The sequence below is a fragment of the Chaetodon trifascialis genome, chromosome 22, assembly GCF_039877785.1.
Source record: "Chaetodon trifascialis isolate fChaTrf1 chromosome 22, fChaTrf1.hap1, whole genome shotgun sequence".
In the NCBI taxonomy this organism is placed as follows: domain Eukaryota; kingdom Metazoa; phylum Chordata; class Actinopteri; order Chaetodontiformes; family Chaetodontidae; genus Chaetodon; species Chaetodon trifascialis.
In genome coordinates, this window is record NC_092077.1 from 8269988 (window position 1) to 8291975 (window position 21988).

At 42.9% G+C, this 21988-nt stretch overlaps 1 protein-coding gene across 1 annotated transcript in view; it reads right to left on the minus strand.

The window, feature by feature from the left end:
• Window positions 1-2796: 2796 nt before the first annotated feature.
• The window catches only part of cerk (ceramide kinase), a 30375-nt gene continuing 11183 nt past the window's right edge, over window positions 2797-21988 (minus strand). The window contains exons 3-13 of the mRNA XM_070992451.1: window positions 21259-21381; window positions 18283-18408; window positions 17563-17629; window positions 16593-16738; window positions 12773-12847; window positions 12416-12568; window positions 11597-11702; window positions 10993-11075; window positions 8131-8336; window positions 5244-5458; window positions 2797-2911 (exon numbers count right to left, since the gene is read on the minus strand). Coding sequence (XP_070848552.1) covers window positions 2797-2911; window positions 5244-5458; window positions 8131-8336; window positions 10993-11075; window positions 11597-11702; window positions 12416-12568; window positions 12773-12847; window positions 16593-16738; window positions 17563-17629; window positions 18283-18408; window positions 21259-21381 — 1415 coding nt within the window. The remainder of the gene's footprint in view (window positions 2912-5243; window positions 5459-8130; window positions 8337-10992; window positions 11076-11596; window positions 11703-12415; window positions 12569-12772; window positions 12848-16592; window positions 16739-17562; window positions 17630-18282; window positions 18409-21258; window positions 21382-21988) is intronic.

Consider the following 21988-nt stretch of genomic DNA (forward strand, 5'->3'; position numbering starts at 1 on the left):
GCGTTTTTATCGCTCGCACATGGACAGAACATTTCAACAGGTGTTTGATTTGACTTTGAGAAGTCATTTGCAGCTGACCAGGAGGCAGATGAACAATTTTGCACCAAACAGGGAGTTTGTTTTGGCATATTTTGGCAGCGGGCTTAACTCTAACATTTGTGGGATAATTGGTGTCTCTTTAATCGTTTAAATTGTCTAACCGCAGATTCAAATGACCAAACTCTCTTCCACACTTTGGAGTTGCTTCACAGCATCAAAAAAAGAAGCAAGACCCAGACTGTGTGCAGAATGAGCACAGCGTGAAATACCACACCATCTCAGCAGAGACCTTTGATGTCTGATGTTCTTTAATGAAACATCTCGCTCACATCAGAGCGCCCTATTAAATTCCACTCATACAGGGAGGCAGAAAAAGAGCGAAGGAGTGAGATTGAGAAAGCCGGAGCAAAGGAGCGCTGACCTTTGCGTGCACGCGTGGGAGCGAGTGAGGAAAGCAGAGGGAATGACACATCAATGGCATCATGCACACCGTGGAGATCAAGCAAAGCACATAAAAATAACCACAGTTCAAATGCACTTTATTAAGCATGTTCATAAAATAAATGACTGCTCACGTCACAGCTTATTTATGTGTTTGCTCAAGAGAGAGCGCAGCAGGAGTGGGTAAAAACTTAAAGTCAAGCTGAAATTAAAATTCCCTCCCGCTAAGAAATCTGCATATGCATCACTGGTGAACAGCGAATGTAAAACTGTAGGAATTCAGTAGAGCTGAAGCTTAAACAGAATGTAACAAGTGACAGTGGCAAGCTAAGCTAACTAGCGTTAGCTTTCCAAATGGAAGTCACAGGTGGAAGCTCGTTTTCCTAGCTTGCTTGCTTCCAGTAGCTGCATCATAATTTATGTTTCCTCAGACAAACATGGAGGGAATTCAAATGTCAGTTTGACTTTATTTGCATTGTCAATCATCAATTTGCAAAATTCTTTAGCTTTTCAAATGTGTTTGGTCGTATCTGAAAACAGGCCTCACGTCCACAGCTTCTTTGTGTGTGTGTATGTGTGTGTGTGTGTGTGTGTGTGTGTACGACAGAGGATTTAAAAGGATCTGATTCTTTGAAACGCCCAGCGTTCTATAATTTGACAAAAGCGAGCGCTGAGGGTGAAACATTACAGACAGAGTCTGTTTTAACAGAACTGGACAGGATTCAAAGAGAAGAGCAAGCTTTTATTAGTTAAAAGAAAAGAGTTAAAAGGTAAGGAGTGCGTGTGTGTGTAGGAGGATGTGTAAAACAGAAAGACACCGAGGCTCAAGAAAGCACGCTATAGATAAAAAAAAAAGTGTGTGTGTGCCCGTTTTTGCTCATCTATAGGCGCGTGTGTTAGCAGCGTGTTGGCTGCAGCGAGAGAGCATCTGCAAAATGGCAGTCATGAGGCTAATTGCGATAGAGCTAACTCATCACATTGGCACCTTCACAAACACATTAACACGCACACAAACCAATGATTGCCCGTCCCTAAAGGGATTGTGGGAAACACACTTAACCCTACACACACACACACACACACACACACACACACACACACACACACACACACACACAGAGTTACCCGAATGTATTAATATGTAAGTAGCTCAATACAGTTTTATTCATGTAGAAGCAGCAAAAGAAAAGCTAGCAGCAAGAGAAAAAGACGTTTCTTCTCAAACAGTCCACCATGAACTACGGCTAAAAGGAGCTAATGAGGCTAATTTCTGAGCCGTACAATAGATTATCTCTAATTAAGGTAACAATGTATAATTCTGGCTAATCCCAGGTGATGATTGAACTGTCGGTAGTTTTTAGCCAGAGAGGAGCAGAGCTCAGAGCCACAGGTGTGGCGCAGCAGTGCTGAGACACACCAAATCACTTAGCAACCACTTTGCCTTATTACCCAGAAGCCATCGGGGTCCTGTTAGTGTATTAGCAGGGTATTCAGCCCTTTTCATTAGTGCCCCTGGCTCATATCTGCTTTCACCTCGGTCGCAGATGAAATGTTTTTTCCCCCCAAAAAGGGAAGATCAGATTGCTTGTGTGTGTTTTTTTTCTTTTTTTTTTGTGAAGCCCTGGCTAAGTCTTTTCAGTTCATCTACTTCACAGGCATTTTTTTTGTCACCCTCTTTACAAAGCAGTATCTCCTTGGCTGCTTCTCTTCGCTACATAGGGAGAAATCCTATTAGCGTTCTCCTTCACGGCAGTATGAAAACCTTCTGCTGACTGTCGCAGCTGAGTCCGGCTCAGTCCAGTTCAGCTCTGTTTCATCTATGTGAACACCCAGACCACTTGAGATCCTCTGAGCTTCCACATCTTCATTTCCCATAAAGTACAAATAACCCCCCCCCCCCCCCCCGAAATTTAGGTTTGAATGTGGCAGCGCTAGCACCAGCAGCTGTAGCATATCATATTTTAGGTTAGTTAAAGATGCATGAGGCAATTTTGCACATAACAGGCCAAAATGGCAAAGAGGAAATAACTGAATTCCACAGACTTCACTAACAACAAATCATGCAATGTAACTTCTGTTTTTGCCCTGTTAATGGCAGGTGATAGGCATCTTTTCAGCTTCTTTTTGGAGTCTCAAGTTTCAGTCCATCACTTCTTGTGCATAGAGACAGCAGTAATGCTAGGAATGGATGCAACGCCAGCATTTGTGATCCACACTGATGTGATGCATGTATTTCTCCAGGAAAATCCTGCCAAGTGAAACTCGGTTTTTGTTTTTCCAGCAGCTAAATGTCCCGTCCAGCTCTCAGTCCAGTGACTAGTGCGTGCTTGGCTCCAGGGCCCACAGTGTACAAGGGTCTTCAAACACACATGGCTGCTGCTGCTGCTGCTCGATACCGCGGGCAAACAGCCGGATCAACTGGCACTGGACACTGCAGAGAGGAGGACACACACACACACACACACACACACACACACACACACACACACACACACACACACACACACACACACACACACACACACACACACACACACACACACAAACACACAAAACGCATCATTTAGCCTGAATAACAAACCATCAACTTAATGACTGTGTTCATTTCAATGAGACTTTACTGTCCATGTGGTAGATGAAAAAGCAATGGAACGGCACCCCTGTGTGCACACTTGACACGCAAACTTGAAAGTGGGACAATCTTTGTGGTGCGTAGAGCAGGGTTAGACGTTGAAAGAGACATGGTATAGTACAGATGGGGCTGACGCACTTGATTCACACGTATAACAGATCCTGATGAGTAACAAGGTATAAGTATACTGCAAGAAAAAGAGGCAGTGAACAGGCAGGGTGCTATTACTTTCGACTACGCTGATACAGCCTCAGTTGTCTGTGCCTTTGTCTGCGCAATGACACCTTTATTTTCACCGAAAACACCTGTTGTTTACGTGAGGGATTCACCAGTAGCTAATATAATGGAGGCACATGATAACTTGTAATTTTCTACCCAACATTAAGGGTTATTTTCAGAATGGTAACCATACATCAAACAACAAAAATACAATTCAGTACAATACATATAAAAACTCTAAAATCAACGAAGCACTGGGGTTATAATTACGTGAAAAGCCTAGCTTGTTTTAATTGTTTGCTGCACTCATGACTCTGCGAGTTTGACTCGTTCCAAACACGTAGCTCTCACTTTTAAAGTGAAAACTCTTCACTCTTTCTTTCCTTCTTTCCCACTTTCTTTCCGTTTCGCCTGGGCTATTACCATTAATTATCCGAGCAGCTCTCTGGCTGGCTCACTCCAAGAACGATTAGCAGAAAGGAAGAGGCAATAAAAGGACGGACTTCTGCTTTAATTAAAGGGGAGTAGCCTTTTAACATGGGGAGGGCCGTTAAATTAGCAACATTACAGCGCCATGCATCATTGGCAAAGTACAATGGAGCATGAAATAAATGATGCGTCAAGCAGCGCCACACCGGCTGTATAGAGATCTGATAGTGGGGGAAGCTGAAGTGTGGACAGGGCCAGAATAATGAGGGGGGCTAATTCCACCGACGTGCCAAGATCGTCCTGTAGGGAACAGTGAAAGAGTCTCCTGAACCGGAGACTGTTGGACACTAGCAGCACAAATGGCACTGCCGCCCTCACTTCTGTTCGGCCAAGCAGGAGAACTGTTTCTACGAGCCATCAAGGCGACTAACTTTTCCTTGATATTCACCCTCACAGCGTGCAGACTTTAAGCTTTGAAAAGTTGCTGTGTTTGTTTCCAATATGAATAAGACACAACAACCATGCTAGCAGCTCCGGGAGACCGACAGCAAAGTACATACGAATAAAAAAAATACTTTTAAAAAGGGAATAACACTGAATTTCACAGTGTTGTGTCTTGGCTTGTGAATGTATTCCACGATTACGATGAGAAAAACCAAGGCTACTAGCATGCTAGCAGCTCTTTAAGACTATAGGCTAAACTATAGGCTAACTGGTGGCTAAAAGCTAACATTAGCATGCTAACATGTTAACAATGACAATGCTGCAAAGGTGGCGTTCAGCAGGCATAATGTTACCCATGTTTACCATTTTAACGCAGTGTATTAGCATCTATTAATCAGCCCTGACACCCTGAGTACCGACAGACCAACCAGCATTGGCTTCTAGAGAGCCACACTGCTAGCGTGGCTAAAAATGGTGTGTGTGAGTTTTACTTCAGTGCACTGTGAATTAGAGCTGCTGGGCATACATAACATGATCTATTTCTACTTAGGCTTGATACTCAGGAACATTTTAAAGCAATTTAAAGTGGAGATTATATCTGTAATACCCAGAAAAAGAACAGTCTTTACTGTGAATACCAGAACCATGGTGATGCAATAGGCATGAGCCCTGCAAGTCTTTCAATGCTTTTTCCATTATACCGCTTCTGTAATAGTATTCGCGCCGATTCAAAGCCCTTTGCCATTCCTCATCTACGCCGAGAGTGATCCCGCCCGTCTTCATCGTCTCGAAAAGTTACATTTTCCTCATAGGCTTCATAAAACCTAAAATAAGCCAGCGCAGTGGAAAAGTGATTGAACCGTGCCTGTCTTCAGCAGTCGAAATGATTGTTTCAGTTTAACAGCATTAAAAAGCCACACACACACACACACACACACACACGCATATCCATATGTATATACATGTAACTTTTTGGCATTGACTAAGCTGCAGTTTGGAATTGTACTGGATATTCACGGGAGATTCTGTGATTAGTTACCTGACTCGGATGGCAGCGTGAGGCAGGGTCTCCCCGTCGCAGTTCCAGCTGCTGTGGGCGGTGCTGTAGTTGCAGGTTGTTTGGGCAGAGCATATGGACCTGAAGCCTGTCTTCTTTGGACTCTCACTCAGGTCCTCTAGTGAAGCCAGCTCACGGTGCCGCGGCTGGAAACAAAACTTCCTTACTCGGTGGACCTCCACAAATGAGTGGTCAAACTGGGGAGGGAAGCAGAGATGGATGAGGAATAGATGAAAGAGAAGAGGCGGAGAGACGGACGGATGGATGGATGGAGGAACAGATGTGCCCACAGATGGTGCAGAGGTTAAGAGCACCACTCTCCAGAATCACTTGAAGGGTTCCATTTCAAAATGAGGAGTACAGCAGGATGAGAGGCAACATGAGAGTCCATCTTTGTTTTGTGCTTCACCACATTAAATAGCCCTTCAGTCAAAACTTCATTTAGAAAAGAAATGGCACCAACTGAAAATGGGCAGGGGGATATCTCTCTATAACACATTAGGTGGTAAAACATTTCTTGCCATGGACGTCTTTTTTAGTTCACAGGCTCCTTGTGGGTGAGGTAAAAAGTTAATTTCTCCTCCATTGTCTTTTAATGGACTCCTGCTGATTTCATAATGAAAAGCAAAACTACGCGTTGGTTTATTCTCCCTTCCTTTCCATTTATGAAAAAAAAAAAGGAAAAAGGCAAACGGGAGATCAAACGCAAAATAAAGAGAGCGAGAGGAGAGGTCAGATAAAATGGAGGTGCATAAAACGATGTAAACTGCAGAGGAGTGAAGAAAAGACGGGAAAGAGAGATGAAAAGAAATTATATTGTCAAAATCCCCTTTCATCTCACTCAGTGTCCCAGAAAGGTTCAGCTCTGTCCGGCGCACTACTTTTTTCGACTTCACGGGGTGCCACTTCCTCTCTATTCTCTTCTCTTTTCCTCTCCTCTTTTTTCTTTTCCCCTCTCTCCCTTCCTTCTCTCCCTTTCTCGTCCTCTCTCATCCCAAAAGTGGAGTGACAGCCATTTATTTCACATCAGGCCCACTTTATGACTGCACTCGCTTTGCATTCATGCTGGACGCTCTGCCTAAAAGGCTTTCTGACAAGGCCATGAATACGCTTAGCGGCTTCTCACTCCTTGTTTCTCTCTGCTTGGCTGGACGGTGATGCTGATATTAAGTGAACTCTGATGCAAAGTCCCTCTCACCCTACTCATACGACCGCTTGTCTACCTCTCTGTGTTGCAAGTAAAGCAGCAAAGACCGCCTCAAGCTAGAGATGGACCACATTGCGCCTTTTCACTGCCAACACCATGCTACGGGCACGGAGCTTTGTGGGCACAAGATAATAGTTAATGAAATCCAATTTTTTTTTCTCCATTAGAGAAATCTGACACCTCAGTGACCAAAGGCAAAAGACATAAAAGCGGCAAGATGCAACGCAACTCTTCACAAGGCATTATGGGCGACCTGGCAATGCGGAACTGAGCCTGCGTCAATGTGAAAATTATTCCATGTTTGCTAATTAGCAAAACACTCGCTAGCTCGCAAGTGTTGACCCCCTCTGAAGAGAAGCTGCAGGGGCGACACTGCATGATTTGTTCACATCCAGTCGACAGCCACCCTAGCTGAACAGTGAGGCTGTACTCTGACACAGCAGTGCTTTGAGCTAAATGCTAACATCAGCAGGCTAACATGCTCACATTGTCAAAGCTAACATGATGCTGAGGCGTATTATTTCAAATGTTTGGGTATGAGCATCATAACATTTAGCAAGATGGGAATTTCATTAGTTCCTGGAGGTGTGCATTAGCATCACCAGAGAATGCTGGGAATTAGATTTTGACCACACATACAGGTAATCTCATTCACTCATCTGGATGTAAAATACTTCATCGGGACCGTGGAATTGCACGGACTTGCTTCATGTCACACAGAGCAGCGCAGCAGCTTCTGTGCGCTTTTTTATCTTTCTTCTTAGCATTAAACTATTTACCTTTTCTACTGCTGAATCCCATAAATTTGCAAAGCTGGAAATCCATAATATCCTACCCCAATCAAATGTTATTACAAGAGCCGTATTTGTCTTTGTAATCCAAACACTGGCTGCAGAAGTCAAAATGTTGATCTTAGAGTTAAAACCTCACCTCAGGGTGTCAGTGATAGCACAGAACCCAAGTTTGCTTTTTAACACTTTTACCAAGGCAGCTACTGCAGATGAAATTACTTACAAGATCCTTCTAAATGGGATAAACTTCCCGAGGTCCTTCCTGAGGTAATAATTACTAATCACCAGACATCCCCTGGTAATACTTGTGCTACCCTGAGAGGGCATTTGTCTGGTATCAGCCTGTTCTCCCATACAGCATATCCCTGATGCAGCGATTATCAGTGCCTCTCCGGACCTGGGTGAAGGTTATTTATGATACGTGGGAAGGCACAAGGGCTGAGGCATTTGAACTAAAGTGAACCATAGTTGGGAAATTGAGCCGAGTCAGCAAATGGAGGTGCTAGCACAGCAAGTGGGAAAACTCTGCCTTCTGCTCGCTCGTTTAAAGACTTAACACAGTGAACAAGACTGAATTCTGCTGCAAAGTGATTGACGGGAGGCTTTTTTTGGGGGGGGGGGGTGAAATTGTCTTAAAAGTTTTGCTGCATTTCGGAGATTTCTTCACTCTTTGAGGGGGATGTTTTTCTTTAGCTGCTGGATTCAAAGCACATCAATTTTCCCAGCTCAGTTCAATTCTGAAATATTCTGTACAGCACACACTGTTCATGCACACTTACTTTAGATGTAAACTGAGTAGTATTCCCATTGCATAATACCTCAGAAAGTGCTCTGAAGTGATGACATGCAGTACTTTAACACGGGCGACTACCTGGTCTTCTTTGTTGGTGTGCCGCAGAAGGTGCGTGAAGAAGTCCAGACGGGAGCACTTCCTGACGAGGATGAGGTCTGTGGTGCCGTCAGCGAGGTGAGCGGAGGGCGACAGGCCTTTCGGACTGCGGGGGCACGCGCAGCTCATACTGGCTGCATTGATGGCAATAAACTTTCCACAGATCACACTCCACCGACTGCTGCCATCTGAAACAGAGGGTTCAAGAGCTGGAGCGTGACCACGCACACATTTCATTTAGTTGTTCTTTGGTGCTCTGGGGGAAAAAAGAATCACCTAAATTGTTCTTTGGAGCTTTTGGACATCCATAACCAGTCAATCAACACACGCTTTAGACTACTAAAAAGGAGGCATCCCATTATAGAAGCAGCCTTTTGATTTAGAGTCACATGGATACAGCTTGCAGTATTTTATATTTAGCTCCAGACATGAATTGCATTGTTCTCCACTGTGCAACGTAAGGTTGAAACACTTTAAACAAATTATGTGTGGGCTCCACGCTGGCAGTATAGTGTACTCCAAACAACTGCACTGACTTTCATTCAAGTATACTACAAACAGACTAAAATTTAGCTCGTTCAGGCAGGGAAAACGTTGAGTTTGCAACCACAATCAAGTGCAGGAGAACCTCTATTACAGCCCCCCCATACTGGATTGTTAAATCTCCATCTGACATTGACACTTTTAAATGAACCAACCTTGATTTGCAGTGAATGCACTGTACTGTAATTTAATTATAACGCTGCATTCAACAGCAGTTTGCAAAACTGTGCCACATTTGATTTGGAGTATTCTGCCAGCTTTAAGCTACTTACTTGTACAAGTTAGATAAGGATATATAGCTATAAGCTGAACTATAAGCTGAACATTCTGATTCCCTTCAGCTTTTTTCCAGAAGTGCTGATGCTAGACTCAAACAAATAATCTGTGCAGCATCGGGATTTTGCTTTTTGAAATCATACTATGTATTCTGCAAGTGCTTCAGGAGTCCCAAAGGTTACGTCCTCAGCTAGTTACACAACAGCAGTGATGCTGATGAGGGTCCATTAAGATCCAGATGTCTTGGCATGGATTCTCAGAGCAGCTTTACCCTGACGATTGAGCCGAGAAAGAAACCGCGACGCTGAGAGTAATGTGTGCTACCCTCATAGAAAAGCTGGATGTATTATGTGTTTAAAACGTTCGGCCAAGCAAAGGTTAACAATAGGAGGAGGTCATATAGATAGATGATTGATTGGATTAACCTCAAGTTTGCTTGTTATGTTTAAGTGCACACGCGGCTTCCAGATCTCAAATGACAGATGCAATGGTTGCACTTCACAAATCACCACTCTGCTCCTCTGAGATTAGCAACTGTTTACAAGTGATGGTGTATCAAAGACGCGGTATCACCCACGGGACTACAGCGCCTGTCACCGGGGTGATAGTCACCGGAGTCAGCTGCAAATAGTGATCACAGACGTCCAAACCTCGAGGGGAAAATTATGTGATCTTGGAAAGCAAAGCGATTCATTACCTTTACCCCTCATTTTGCAAAACAAACTTACAGAGGTGATAACGCGAACCAATGATAACAAGCCCGCCGAGGCTACATAAAGACAACAATATTCTAATTGGGAAGCAGTGATTAAAGCTAAAAGGAAAAAAAAGCAAAATCAAAAACAACAAATCCAACTGTGGACTATAGGCTCTGCATTAGGAGAATGTTTCTAAATGAGTATTTGCTTTTGGAGGAGAGGCAGGCTCATTTACAGAGAGAGAGAGTGTGTGTTGTGCCTCATTGATTTAGCAGTTGTCTGAGATTTCCCTCGCCAGGAAGGAGGAGGGAAAAAAAAAGAAAAGAAAAGACGCAAAACAAACGGCAGCACTGGCATGAGGCAAACCCCCTGTCAGAGCTGGCAGAGCCAAATTTCTTCCTGATTAGTGGGAGTCTGTCACACATCATATGCACACACAAACAGGTTATGCTCGCTTTCAGAAAACAGGCGCACACACACTCCATAGGAAGCCACAGGACCAGATCGCCATGATAGAAAATCTTGAATTTAATATCACGACACTAATTAGAGAAGGAAAAAAAACACACACACAGCTCATCTGCAGCTCTGAGTAAGCGCGCACAAACATGCACTGGCGAACACACACACACAGGAGTCAGTATTTCATCTGCCTCCAGAGGGTTTGTGCTGCGTGTCTGCGGGCTGAGAGGACTGTAGATAATGAAGTGTGTGTGTGCGTGTGTGTGTGTGCAGCGGTCTGGGGAGACAGACGAGGGAAAAGGAGGCAACGCTGTCCTACTCGAGGCTGAGTGGACAGACACCAGCCTCGTCAGGGGCAACATGTAATCCCATCAAGCAGACGCGGGGGTGGGTGCCGGAGATTTGGAAATCGATACGCAAAAAAGGGCTTCGGCGGGGAGTTGTGCACTGTCACTAAAATCAGTTTAGATTTTCTCGTCAATAACTCATCAAGAATCTCATCAAGAATTTTGCCATGCTGCGGGAGCAAAACAACCCCGACAGAAAATGGAGATAAAGTGAAATTTGAGAAGAAGGTGATGCTGTTATTTACACTCCTGCAGATCCGCTGATTTGTGTGTGTGACTTCAAGGGAAAGGAGAGCCTTGTCTCCCTCTCATTCTCATCTCTCTTTGTTTTGTCTTTTTTTTTTTTTGTCTTTTTCGCTCAATCTGCGCCCTTTAGAAATACTTACTCTCAAGTACCTAGGAAATCTAGAAATGATTTCAAAGTAGACAAACAAGCCGATAACGAGGCAGAGAAATGAGGCGTACACTTTTCTGTCTGATTAATTTGACATATTTCGAGTAAAACCCCAAACACATACCTTTATCAGACTTCTGCTTCTCCTCTGCTATCTCCCACTGCTTGTTGTCCTTTGATGGGGGCTTGTGCTGACAGACGCAGCACCTGAAATATCACCATAACCTTGTTTTCCAATCATCAAACCATCAGTGTTGCGGTGACATTCGAGGCTTTAACAAGTTTCGATAATTAGGTGCAAATAAACCCAGTCCAGGTTAAAACGACTTGCGCTGGGTTTAGCTATTTAATTATTAGCCGTTTTTGTTAGAAAAGACATCTATGGAAAGAAAAGCCTTTTGTAGCACAATCACATCACTTTTTATGGTAAAATAAGTTGTCAGGAAACATGGCATTTTACAGATTAATGGTTTTCAGCTCCTTTCAGTCCCTGTAACAAATGCAAACAATGTCAGTGCCCAGCATTTCAAAAACCAAAGCACTTAGTCAAGAGCTTTTTGGAAAAGACTGAATGAGCTCTCAGTCCACATAAATCAGATAAGCTTCCTGACAACCTAAACTACCCATTTAAGCTCTGGCAGGTGCACTGCGACTATTGAACTGCATCAGATAAGTTAGCACATTGTAAAATAGAGCTGAAAAGCCGTAGAAATGGATGCTTTTGTTACCCGGATCGACACTGCAGCTTGTCCCTGGGGGTCCCCATGTTGTCCTCAGCGGGGAGGAAAGAGATGGTGCCTTCATAGTAGTTGTGACTCAGGAAGGTTTTTACCCCTGGAACAAAAACAGTGTGGGCCGCAGGATGCATGCCAATGTGTTTTATTTGTTGTGTTTAATTCAGCTCTAACTATACCTGACAAGACAATTAAGAGTAAAATTTGAAAGCGACGCAGAACTAATTGGACCACTATTCTTTTTCTCGGGAGGCTGTCACAGGTTTAACCATGTAAAAAATAATTTAAGCCAAGCTTAATGCTACTATAGTACAGATAACACGCAGTTGTATTTAAAAGCCTTGTTGTGTTGCAGCCCAGAGGCCTCTTTTACCATAGTTGTGTTGAACTGTTTGTAGAACTTATGCACATGTTTAGCACATGTTTGGTGCATACTTCAATGAATGAGGTCCCAGGTTCTTTTGGTTCAGAATTATTATCATTCGTGCAGTTGGTCCCAGTTTAATTTAGCCCAGTTTCATAATTTAGATCATAAGGTGTTAAGTATTCACATGTAGCCCAGCAGGCAGAGGTACTGGTGGTGTTAGTCAGCCTGTTGGAGCCCCACTGAATCCACAAGCTTGAGCTTTTGTGTTCGATTTCTATCTTTAATCCTTCGAGGTCTGGACTCAGAGCAGGACCAACAAGCTCAGGGATGAACTGCATGTTAGCTCACATTACGTTAGTGAGCCAAGGGTTAAAAAAAAGGTTTAAGTGTGCAGGGAGGCTTAGCCTGAAGAGTCACTCAAATTTAGAAAGTGAGGGCCCTCATACCTGACAGGTCATATCTGGCAGGACCCAGCCATCTCTTCCTCTCGCTGTCTGTCAGCACATCACCATAGAAACCGTAGCCAAGCAACGAGACAGAGTATCTGAGGAAGGCGTCTTTGTGGTGAACTGAACACACGTCCATCGGCTGGGAATCACCTGTTAGCAAACACCTGGTTGAGTTGTAAAAAGCCACTTCCTGCTGTGTTACCGTAACATGCATGTGAAGACGAAACTAAAACCAGCTGTAGTATGTTTGTAGCTTTACACAACGCTGATAAGACCTCAGAGAATTGAAACGGGATGCCACCCTGACACATGTGCTGCAGGCTCTCCGTGAGCCTTTCAATGATTTCTACTCACCCACAATGATGTGTAAAGCAGAAGTAACTGGATCGTTGGCGCCCACTGTGGCAAAGCAGATACAATCAGTGGACCCTGTTGGATAAGAGGCACGCAGGTCGATGGTCAGCCATCGTAGCCCCAGCACAGGCATGTTAAAGACACTGTGATCATTTCATTCACACATACCCTATTTTCACAAAATATGTGTAGGGATATGTACATTTTCATAGCAAACTTCTGCTATTCAAAACCAATATGTGAAGAAATTTTAAATGCGCAGAAAGCAGTTGTGGCCGGGCCTGAATCTGACTCAGGGACACACGCAAGGACACCAGTTTTCATCTGGATTGTGTCTCCAAACAACAACTTGTGCCACCAGAAAAACTTGAAAAGTCAACAGCCATGCCAGCTGCTCTGTGAGGTTGAGCTTGCTAACACACGGCCTGCAAACACGCCCACAGCTGCAGTGCTAACATGCTGATGTTTAGCACATAATGTCTATCATGTTAACAGTGTGTTAGCATGCTAATATCCGCCAATTAGCACTAAATACAAAGTAGAGCTGAGGATGATGGAAATGTCCTTAGTTTGGTTATGAATTGGACAATTTAAAGTTTCATGATGAAATTTCATGAACTGTGTGTTGATTATCCAGTCAATGGCTGTGAAGACATTTCAATAAAAAACACAGATAAGAACGTCTTGGTGGTGCGAGTATTCAGGACACATTGTGTGGGAACCCTGAATATCTGTACAAACGTTTTGTTCCAGTCCATCTAGTAAGTGTTTACTTTTTGCTGGGTAAGTAAAACTCCCCTTTTGCAGGGACTTTCCCTACAAAACATTTCCTACAAGCGATTGCTCAACTGGATCCTAGTTTTGCTTTATTTTATGCATCAGCACTGGTCTGGCTGGTTGACCAAACCCAGTTTGCTGCAGTAGGATGGGTCAACCGACGTGCCTGTTTTTTTTAGAAACTATTGTTCCTTACGCCGTAGCTGTGGACAAGAAGTAATCAGGTGCTTAATTTTATAAATTACAGAGTGGAGTTTGGTTAGGTCAACCACTGAAAATTGTACAAACCTTCTGAGTAATATGACTTTTTTCCATTACTGGACGTATGCAGTTGATGGACAGTTTAATGTGTTTCTATCTACAGTAATCAGACCAGACTGTACAGGCAGGTTGACTCTATTGGAATGTAAAGCTGCAACGACATAAATCAAATGTGTAAATCTCTTATTCATAGTTGGAATCAGTCACAAAAGATTTGATCCTTGGTAGAGTTCCATGTCTTTGAAAGCTGCAACCAAGTAAGAAGAATTCAGTTCAATGATTTTATTAGGGAGAAATAAGGAGACGTTTCAGTCATAAAGTTAACTAATCGGATAGCTCCAGGCCCTGGGCTATCATCAGCTCTCTTCAGCCAACAAATGAAGGATAAGAGGCATCCCCCGCCTTGAGAGAAATGTTGAGTTTGATATTAAATCTTTCAACTTGAAAGGTAATAAGGCTCCATCTCTCTTTCTGCACCACATGGCATAATTTCAGACCTATCTGCCCTACTTTGATCATCTTCAAGTGGTGAAATGAAGACCTCCTGCCACTGATAAAAGACAGAGAGAGTGAGGGAGAGAGGAGAGAAGCGAGTAAAATCTAACTCGTGATGTTTTGAGTTGGCTCACAGCGCGTGACGGAGGAGATCAGGCTTGTCATTCGGCGGTGGACACACAGATGAGTATGAAGATGAGCTCCCTCTCTCCCTTTCTCTGACATGCTCCCGCACTTTCTATGTATATCACTTATCTGGCTTTTGCTTCCTCTCCTCCGAGCTTCATAATCACATCCGAGCACTTTCAAATTGCTCCAGACAGCGCTGCACTACCTGTGCTATTTTGCTGAGCGTAAAAATGGTGACATATGCTATTTGACTCTTCTAAAAGCTACCCAGTAAAAGCCAACTGACTTTGAATGGATTTAAGTGGCGCACACAGATGTTCAATGATGTTCAGTCCTCAGATGTTCAATGTTTTATTCCCCTTAAGTTACTCAGTCGCAGTAGCCTGTTGGCATATTCAGAGGAGAGAGCAAAAACTGTCACAAGGCATATCCTCAGCGGAAAAGCTCCAGTTTTTATCTGCATTTTTTGCCTCTTTGCCAGGAACATCATCTTGGCAGTGAAATCATCTTTATCTCAGGGAAAACAATGGAGTCTACATGCTTTTCAGTGCTGGCCCAAAAAGGATATTTTTTCCAAATAATCTATCTAAATCAATCTCATCAACATTCCTTTTAAGACCATGATGGCTAAAACCAGTATAGTAGGAGCACGTCAGAAAACATTTGTGAGCATGACAGCTCGAGGACAAGGTCATAAATGAGTTCATGACTCTTATCTGAACCTTGGCATAGAGGACTTTGACACCATACTGAGACATTATCATAAGCTTGACAGCAATATTGATCTTTATTGATAAAATCAAGCCCAGGTGGCAAAGACACAGTCTCTCACAATGACGTAGAACACAAATCTATGCATCTTATGGCCACATATCAGAGCTTGGCGATAGAGAGATGGGGCATAGAGACAACAAGGGTCCCAGGCCCAGACTGAAACTGGGGAAGTTGTGTTTTATGGTCGGTGCCTTAGCACTTTCAGACGTCTCAACTCTGTCTGTGGCTCTCTGCCTTGAGCCCCTACTGAGGACGTAAATCTTTAAAAACTGGTTACAAGTATTCATTTTCATTTCAGAAAAAAGGCAAACTAACTTTAACAGCTGGGCACTGTATTTTTTGGCAAATGTTCTTCAAACAGGAGTAAACAGTGCATTTGTTGGGGACTATTTGGGGGATTAATACACATTTTATACTGGACAGTGTACAGCTGATTGACTTAAAATAAACTATAATGCAGGACCATGTCACCCACTGAAACATTTTCTGCACAGTGCAGCTCTATGGCGCAAGGAGGAAAATATTTAATATTTCCCTTTTAATATAACCCTTAACCTCAAAGCGTGATGCCTGCACAATTATTCGATCATTACAGTTCCAACTTTCTGAGTAGAAGCATGGTGACAAGATGGTAGACCTCCATACAGCTGAATGAAACGATCGAGGAAGATTACATTTCATGACTAGCATTTTAATTGATCTGTGATTCTCAAAGGGCAAGAGTTTGAGTCAACACATCCAAATCATGGTCGTAATTGGCCTAAAAATCATTTACTGTGTTCTGGCAGATGTTTAAACATTATTATCATCAAGCTGTGCACCGGATAGCCTCGCACTGGTCTTCTTGAGCTGTATGTGCATCCTCATAAAAATTACAGTGATTTCAAAATGTCACACAGCACGTTTCCATTTGTGGCTGTTGGAATGATTGACCCTCAGCAGGCCCCTGTTGGGACCCCCTACTCTGTTGCCATAGAGATTCTCTTATGTAACCCAGCAGAGGGGTTGAGGTTCTTCTCAAGTGAAACCAATAAGACGCCTGTCATCTGGGATTTTTACAATTCAGGAAAACATCCGTCATGCAACACTTGTCAAAAAACATAAACACTATATATCAAAGTATCTGCACGTTCACTGCAGCCCTCTGTCACTGTGTACCTTCAATTTGTGACAAGCGATTTCTTACATTTTACGAATAGAACATTTGTGTGGTATCGATCCTCTCATTGAAGCAAAAACAGCAGATAAGTGCATTCCTTAAAAAAAAAAAAAAACTAGAATAACACTACAGTTAAATTCCTTTCATCACCACAACTACTTCATAATCCGCTGCTGTCTCCAAACCCTTGATATGTTTTTATGTGATATAGTGGGCAAAACTCACCTGCAGGAATGATCCCTATGCGTAGAGAACATGGCACCAACTCAGCATCTGGTTGGTTCTGGTCCACGCCGTTGTCCATTTGGGTCCTGGTGACCAATCCTTGCAAGATCTCACTGAACATCCCATCTCCACCCACACACACCACCCTGGACAGCCAAATGTCAAATATCAAAACATGTGCGCTTCAGTTCTGGGATACATTTGAACCCTGTTGAGGGTACTTTCAGGTCATACAGGCCAACTGTATCTGCATGTGTTTGCAATACAGCACAGATGGTGGTGAGGTGAAATAACTGCATAGCCAGAAAACCTCGACAATAATACAACTGAGCTGCAAACCCTTCAATACATAACAATATCACGCTGAAGCACCCAGCGTTACACTTTTTCAAAGTCCATATTATCCTATATCCTTATAGAAACGGACCTATACATAATATGAACTGCAGAGCAAAAGCATAATGGACTCTAATCTTGCTCTGCTGGACTGAATGTCTGATGAATAGGAGCTGGAGACGGCGGAGCACTCAGGAGAAAAACCTTTCGTGTTATTGGTGCCCTTTATATTCGCCTATCAGCTGAATTTTACCCTCACATCCCTGATCCTTTATATCAAATTTCTCAAGCACAATCAACAGGTCAAAATTTGAAATCAGCCAGAATTTCAGAAATCCCATCAGCCTCGGCTGCACATTGTGCTAAGTGCTAATTGGTAAATGTTAGCATGCAAAATAGCTACACGAAAATGGTGAACACAGTAAACATTTTCATTTCGAACATGTTAGCATGCTGACATTAGCATTCAGCTCAAAGCTACACTGTACTGTACAGACAGACTTGTTATGCGGTGCTTTTAATGCAGTTGACCTTTCATGCCATCTGTTAAATTGTCAATCTTGGTTTAATGATTATTGGTTTTACAGTGAAGAACCAGAAAGTCTAGCAGCAAGTATCTGGGTTGAGTACTCACCCGTCATATTTATCTAGATTGGCCTCAGTTTTCAAGTGGTCCCTGGCATGATTGGCTCGCTCTGTAACTATGGAAACAAATGAAACGGCAAGCGTTAACACAAGTTCAGTGAAAGAGAAGCCGCAGACAAAATAACTCGACTTTTTGTGGCTTGACGAGTAGAACAAGCGCGCTATTACTAGCATTATGAAATATAAGGCAGAGAAAATTACTGCACTTTTGAAACATTCACAGGAGCCTGTCATGCAGATTAATGTTCAGAAGAAGCAACGGCACAGTGGCACAAAACAACCTAATTCAGCTCTTGTATATGGGCCTGCAAAATGAGCCCTGAGCCCACAAAAACAAAAACAATATTTCAACAGTAAATCTGTTTACCAGTCGTATAATATCAACACAAATACAATCCTGCAATTCATAGCAGCTGTAGGAAGCCCAGAGTGAATAGTCTTCACTCTGATGGACCATCAATACCCCAGACTATGTGTAGCTGTAGCAAACACTTATTGAATAATAGATGTGTTTGGATACCCAAGCTTATCAACTATCACAACTTCCATTAAGGTGCTGGCGTGATTAATGGCACTATAAGCCAAATCATATCCTTGCAAGCCTCTTCAGTCCCTGCGAGAGGCCACAGTGGCAGTGGAGATCTATATGGCAGCCACTGAGGCTCATTTTTTATTTAAATGTTAAAAAACGCTCCTGATAGGGACCCACCAATCACGTCGGCTGAGATGCAGGCGTGGCGAAAAAGCGGGGCCACCTTCTGCTCGTAAATACGCTTCCCGCGCCGCTTTCCGCCGAAGGGATTGATGTACACCAGAAGGCTCTTCGGTCGGTTAGCTGCAAAGTGAGGGGTGGGGTGTGGGGGGGTGAGATGAGTCATTAAAAAGGTTGAGTGTTTACCTTTTTTTTATACGAATGTGTAACTGACAGCAGCTTGATGAAGTTTTCATTAACCAGAGACCTTTCACAAAACGCTCAGTCAACCTGACTGGTGGCCAAAACACGCCGCTCAAGAAATAAATGGTGTGTCGACTGACCGTGCGAGGAGTGTGAAGCAATTCAGAGGTGCTGCATCATTCGGTGATAAACCAACAAAGTGCTGCGATGGAGAATACTAAATGGCTTGTTTATGGCTGTTGTGGAAGACTGCGTTTAGGACAACAAACTGAGATACAGCAGCTGTTCGGATTGAAAATGAATGGATTGGGATCAAGTGTTAAATGAGCACAAAGAAATATAGGCTGCAATATTGTTTGGCAATAAGACAAAAGTTCCATTAGATTACAATGGATTGTCAATGGGTGATGTAAAGGTGTGCTGTGGAGGAGGCTTAACACTATTGAACAGACCAAGGCTTCATTTTCACAATGAATGTGGTTAATTTTCTTGAATTGATTCATCCTGCAGGGCTAAGTAGATGGTTTCAAATTGGTTGAACCCATCGTACACTGTAATTTCCACATGCTACATGCACACTAAATCCTGTAGAAACACAATCATGTAATCAATTTGCAATCACGTTCTAAAAGTAAAACAATGCTTATCTCAAGATGTCTTGACTGAGAGTAATTTCATTTTTTACGGTCATGTAATACGTTAATACATCATTGGACGTCATATTAAATTGTTCAGGTTGATAACTGCTTCCCAAATGGATGATGTAAAACAAACACAAAAAAAGACAGGTGAGCTACTAAAGTGTCCCCAAACATGTTAAAAACATTAATGGTCTATAGTCTTGTGTACATTTTATGTCCAGAATTGAATAGTTTTAACATGCAGGAGACAGATATGCCGTTTCCTTAGGGCACATCTGGACAGGAAGCTGGAGCCATAACACAGACCCTGTTCATGCTTCACGTCCACGCCAGCCAAAGATACTTTCATGCGACACTACACTCTTTTAACGTTTGTAATACCACCATTTATATGTTTTATCAGACTATTGTTGCTGGCTCCATTCTTTATGTCTGCACCTGTGAGGTACTGTCTAAAAGAGAAATGCAGGAAGGAAATCTATTGTCGGTTTGTCTGTGGGCTCTCCTGAGGACATTCATACTGCGGAAGAGAATGAAATGTTTTTTTATAGACAATAATACACACTCTCTTTACAGTCTGGTTAAGGGGCAGAGGAGCTCATTCAGCAATAGGTCTCGCCTTGAATGATAAGTTTGTTAAACACGGAGAGAAGACTGCAGTGGGGGAAGGTCAGAATGGTTCAATTATACTTGTGGAGTTGAATCAATTTTCCTTTATAAAGACGGCAATATGACATTAAAACAGCTTCCCCCTAGTGTTTTGTTTTTTAGGTATTTGACAGAGTTGGTGATATCTTGTTGAAAGAGGTATTTGTACTCTTTTATTTCACTTCAAAGGACCAGTGGTTTATGATTTAAGGGGATATACTGGCAGAAATTGCTATAATATTCATAGGTTTATATTCATTAGTGTATAATCACCTGAAAATAAGAATTGTCTTTTCATTATCTTAGAATGAGCTCTTTATATCTAAAGAGGGAGCAGGTCCTCTTCCATGGAATCGGCCATGTTCCTACAGTAGCCCACAATGGACAAACCAAACACTGACTCCAGGAGGAGCTTTTTGTGTGTTTTTGCTGCCATCGTAGGTTCTCTTACATGGTTGAAAAGGGAGGGGTGAGGGGATTCAGTTGGTTGTGATCTGCAACCTCATCACTAAATACCACTAAACCCTATACAGTGGTCCTTTAATGTAGAACAATCTATAACTAAGTGTCTGCTCTTAAATACTGAATATGCACCGTGGGACAATTCCCTGATCTTTCTAGTTTCCTGCTCTTTGATACTAATCTGTAAAGTGTTTACTCAAACTTCTATCATTTCTCTTTGGTTTGCCTCATACGCTGTTGATGCAGCTAACAAAAAAGCATCTTTTAAATGATTTAAAGTGACTGGAGGTAGTGTCATGCAGGTATGGTGAGTGAAGAGAGAAGTCAAGGTTTTCCTCGGGTGCTACACTATCTTATGTTCCATATTGTATGGTGGTGTCCCATTGAAACAGTCTATAAACCACTCAGAAAAAGGATTGCATTGTATATCCCGTGTGCACATCGCTGTTAACTATTAAAAACTGCTTGAGGAATAAAAATCCTGATCCTCACAGAGCACCTGATGCCTCCATACAGAATATACTGTGCAGCATGTTGCAGTCCAGTTGGCGTAGACCAGTGTTTCTCAATTCCGGTCCTCGGGCCCCACCGTTCTGCATGTTTTAGATGTTTTCCTCCTCCACCACACCTGATCCAAATGATCGGCTCATCATCAAGCTCTGCAGTGGCCGGATAACGAGCCGCTCATTTGAATCAGGTGTGTTGGAGCAGGAAACATCTAAAACATGCAGAGCGGTGGGGCCCGAGGACCGGAATTGAGAAACACAGGCGTAGACCAAACACTGAAGTTATTGTGTAATGCAACCAATGTGCTACTGAACACACTTTTCCTGCACTTACATTTTCCTTTTATCTCTGTGGTGCAGCTTGATGAATGTGTAATCTAAGTATACAGTATGTGTTGTAGTACTCACTGAGGTAGATTCTCAGCGAGTGGCACATTTATGGCATGTAGTCAATAAACTGCTTCTTCTTACTGTAAGTTAGGGTCAAAGCTCGTCAGCCCATCTGCTAGAGTACATCATTAAACGGAACGTACTGAGTGACGACAGCTGCTCATTGATAACATGGATCCACTGCTCGCAGAGTCCCTGATTGGCACAGCGGAAGGTGACGTCACTGCACCGCCACTGGTGCTGCCTTGTCCTCCTAACATAGGAAACTAAAGAGAAACAAAACAGAGGGAAGGAATGTTACACTCTAACGTTTACTAACCAATGCCTCATAGCTCTTAGAGAATGGGAGAAAAGTATCAGCAGAAGAAAGATAGCAATGTGAAAAAATATTTCAGTGAGATGTCCGCTAATACATTTTGCATTCACTACTTCCTGGTTTGCTACAGTGCGACTTGGCCGGAGAATGAACCCAAGGCTGTATCCTCCCCAGCCAGGTCAATCAGATGTGTGAGTAAGTAAGAAAGGGGGGCATGTGGGGAAATAGAGAAGAAGTCACTTTAGTAAAACAGGCCTCTGCTGATCGTCAGACAAAAAGTAGAGATGGAGTCCCATAATATCCTGCTCGAGAACATCGCTGAAATATTTACATTGAGGACCAGAAATTCACTCGCTAAGCACTTTGACGGCAGATTCACTCACTAAGCATTTCAAAGTGAAATTATCATACTAAGCATTCTTTTCATCTGATAGAAAAGTTAACTTTCCAGGCAAGTTCTTCAGTCCAAATCGCTTACAGTACCTCGTACTTACAGTGGGGTAGGCAGGGAGACGTTCAGAGTGGGTGTAAAATCATCCTTTAATAAGTTACATAAT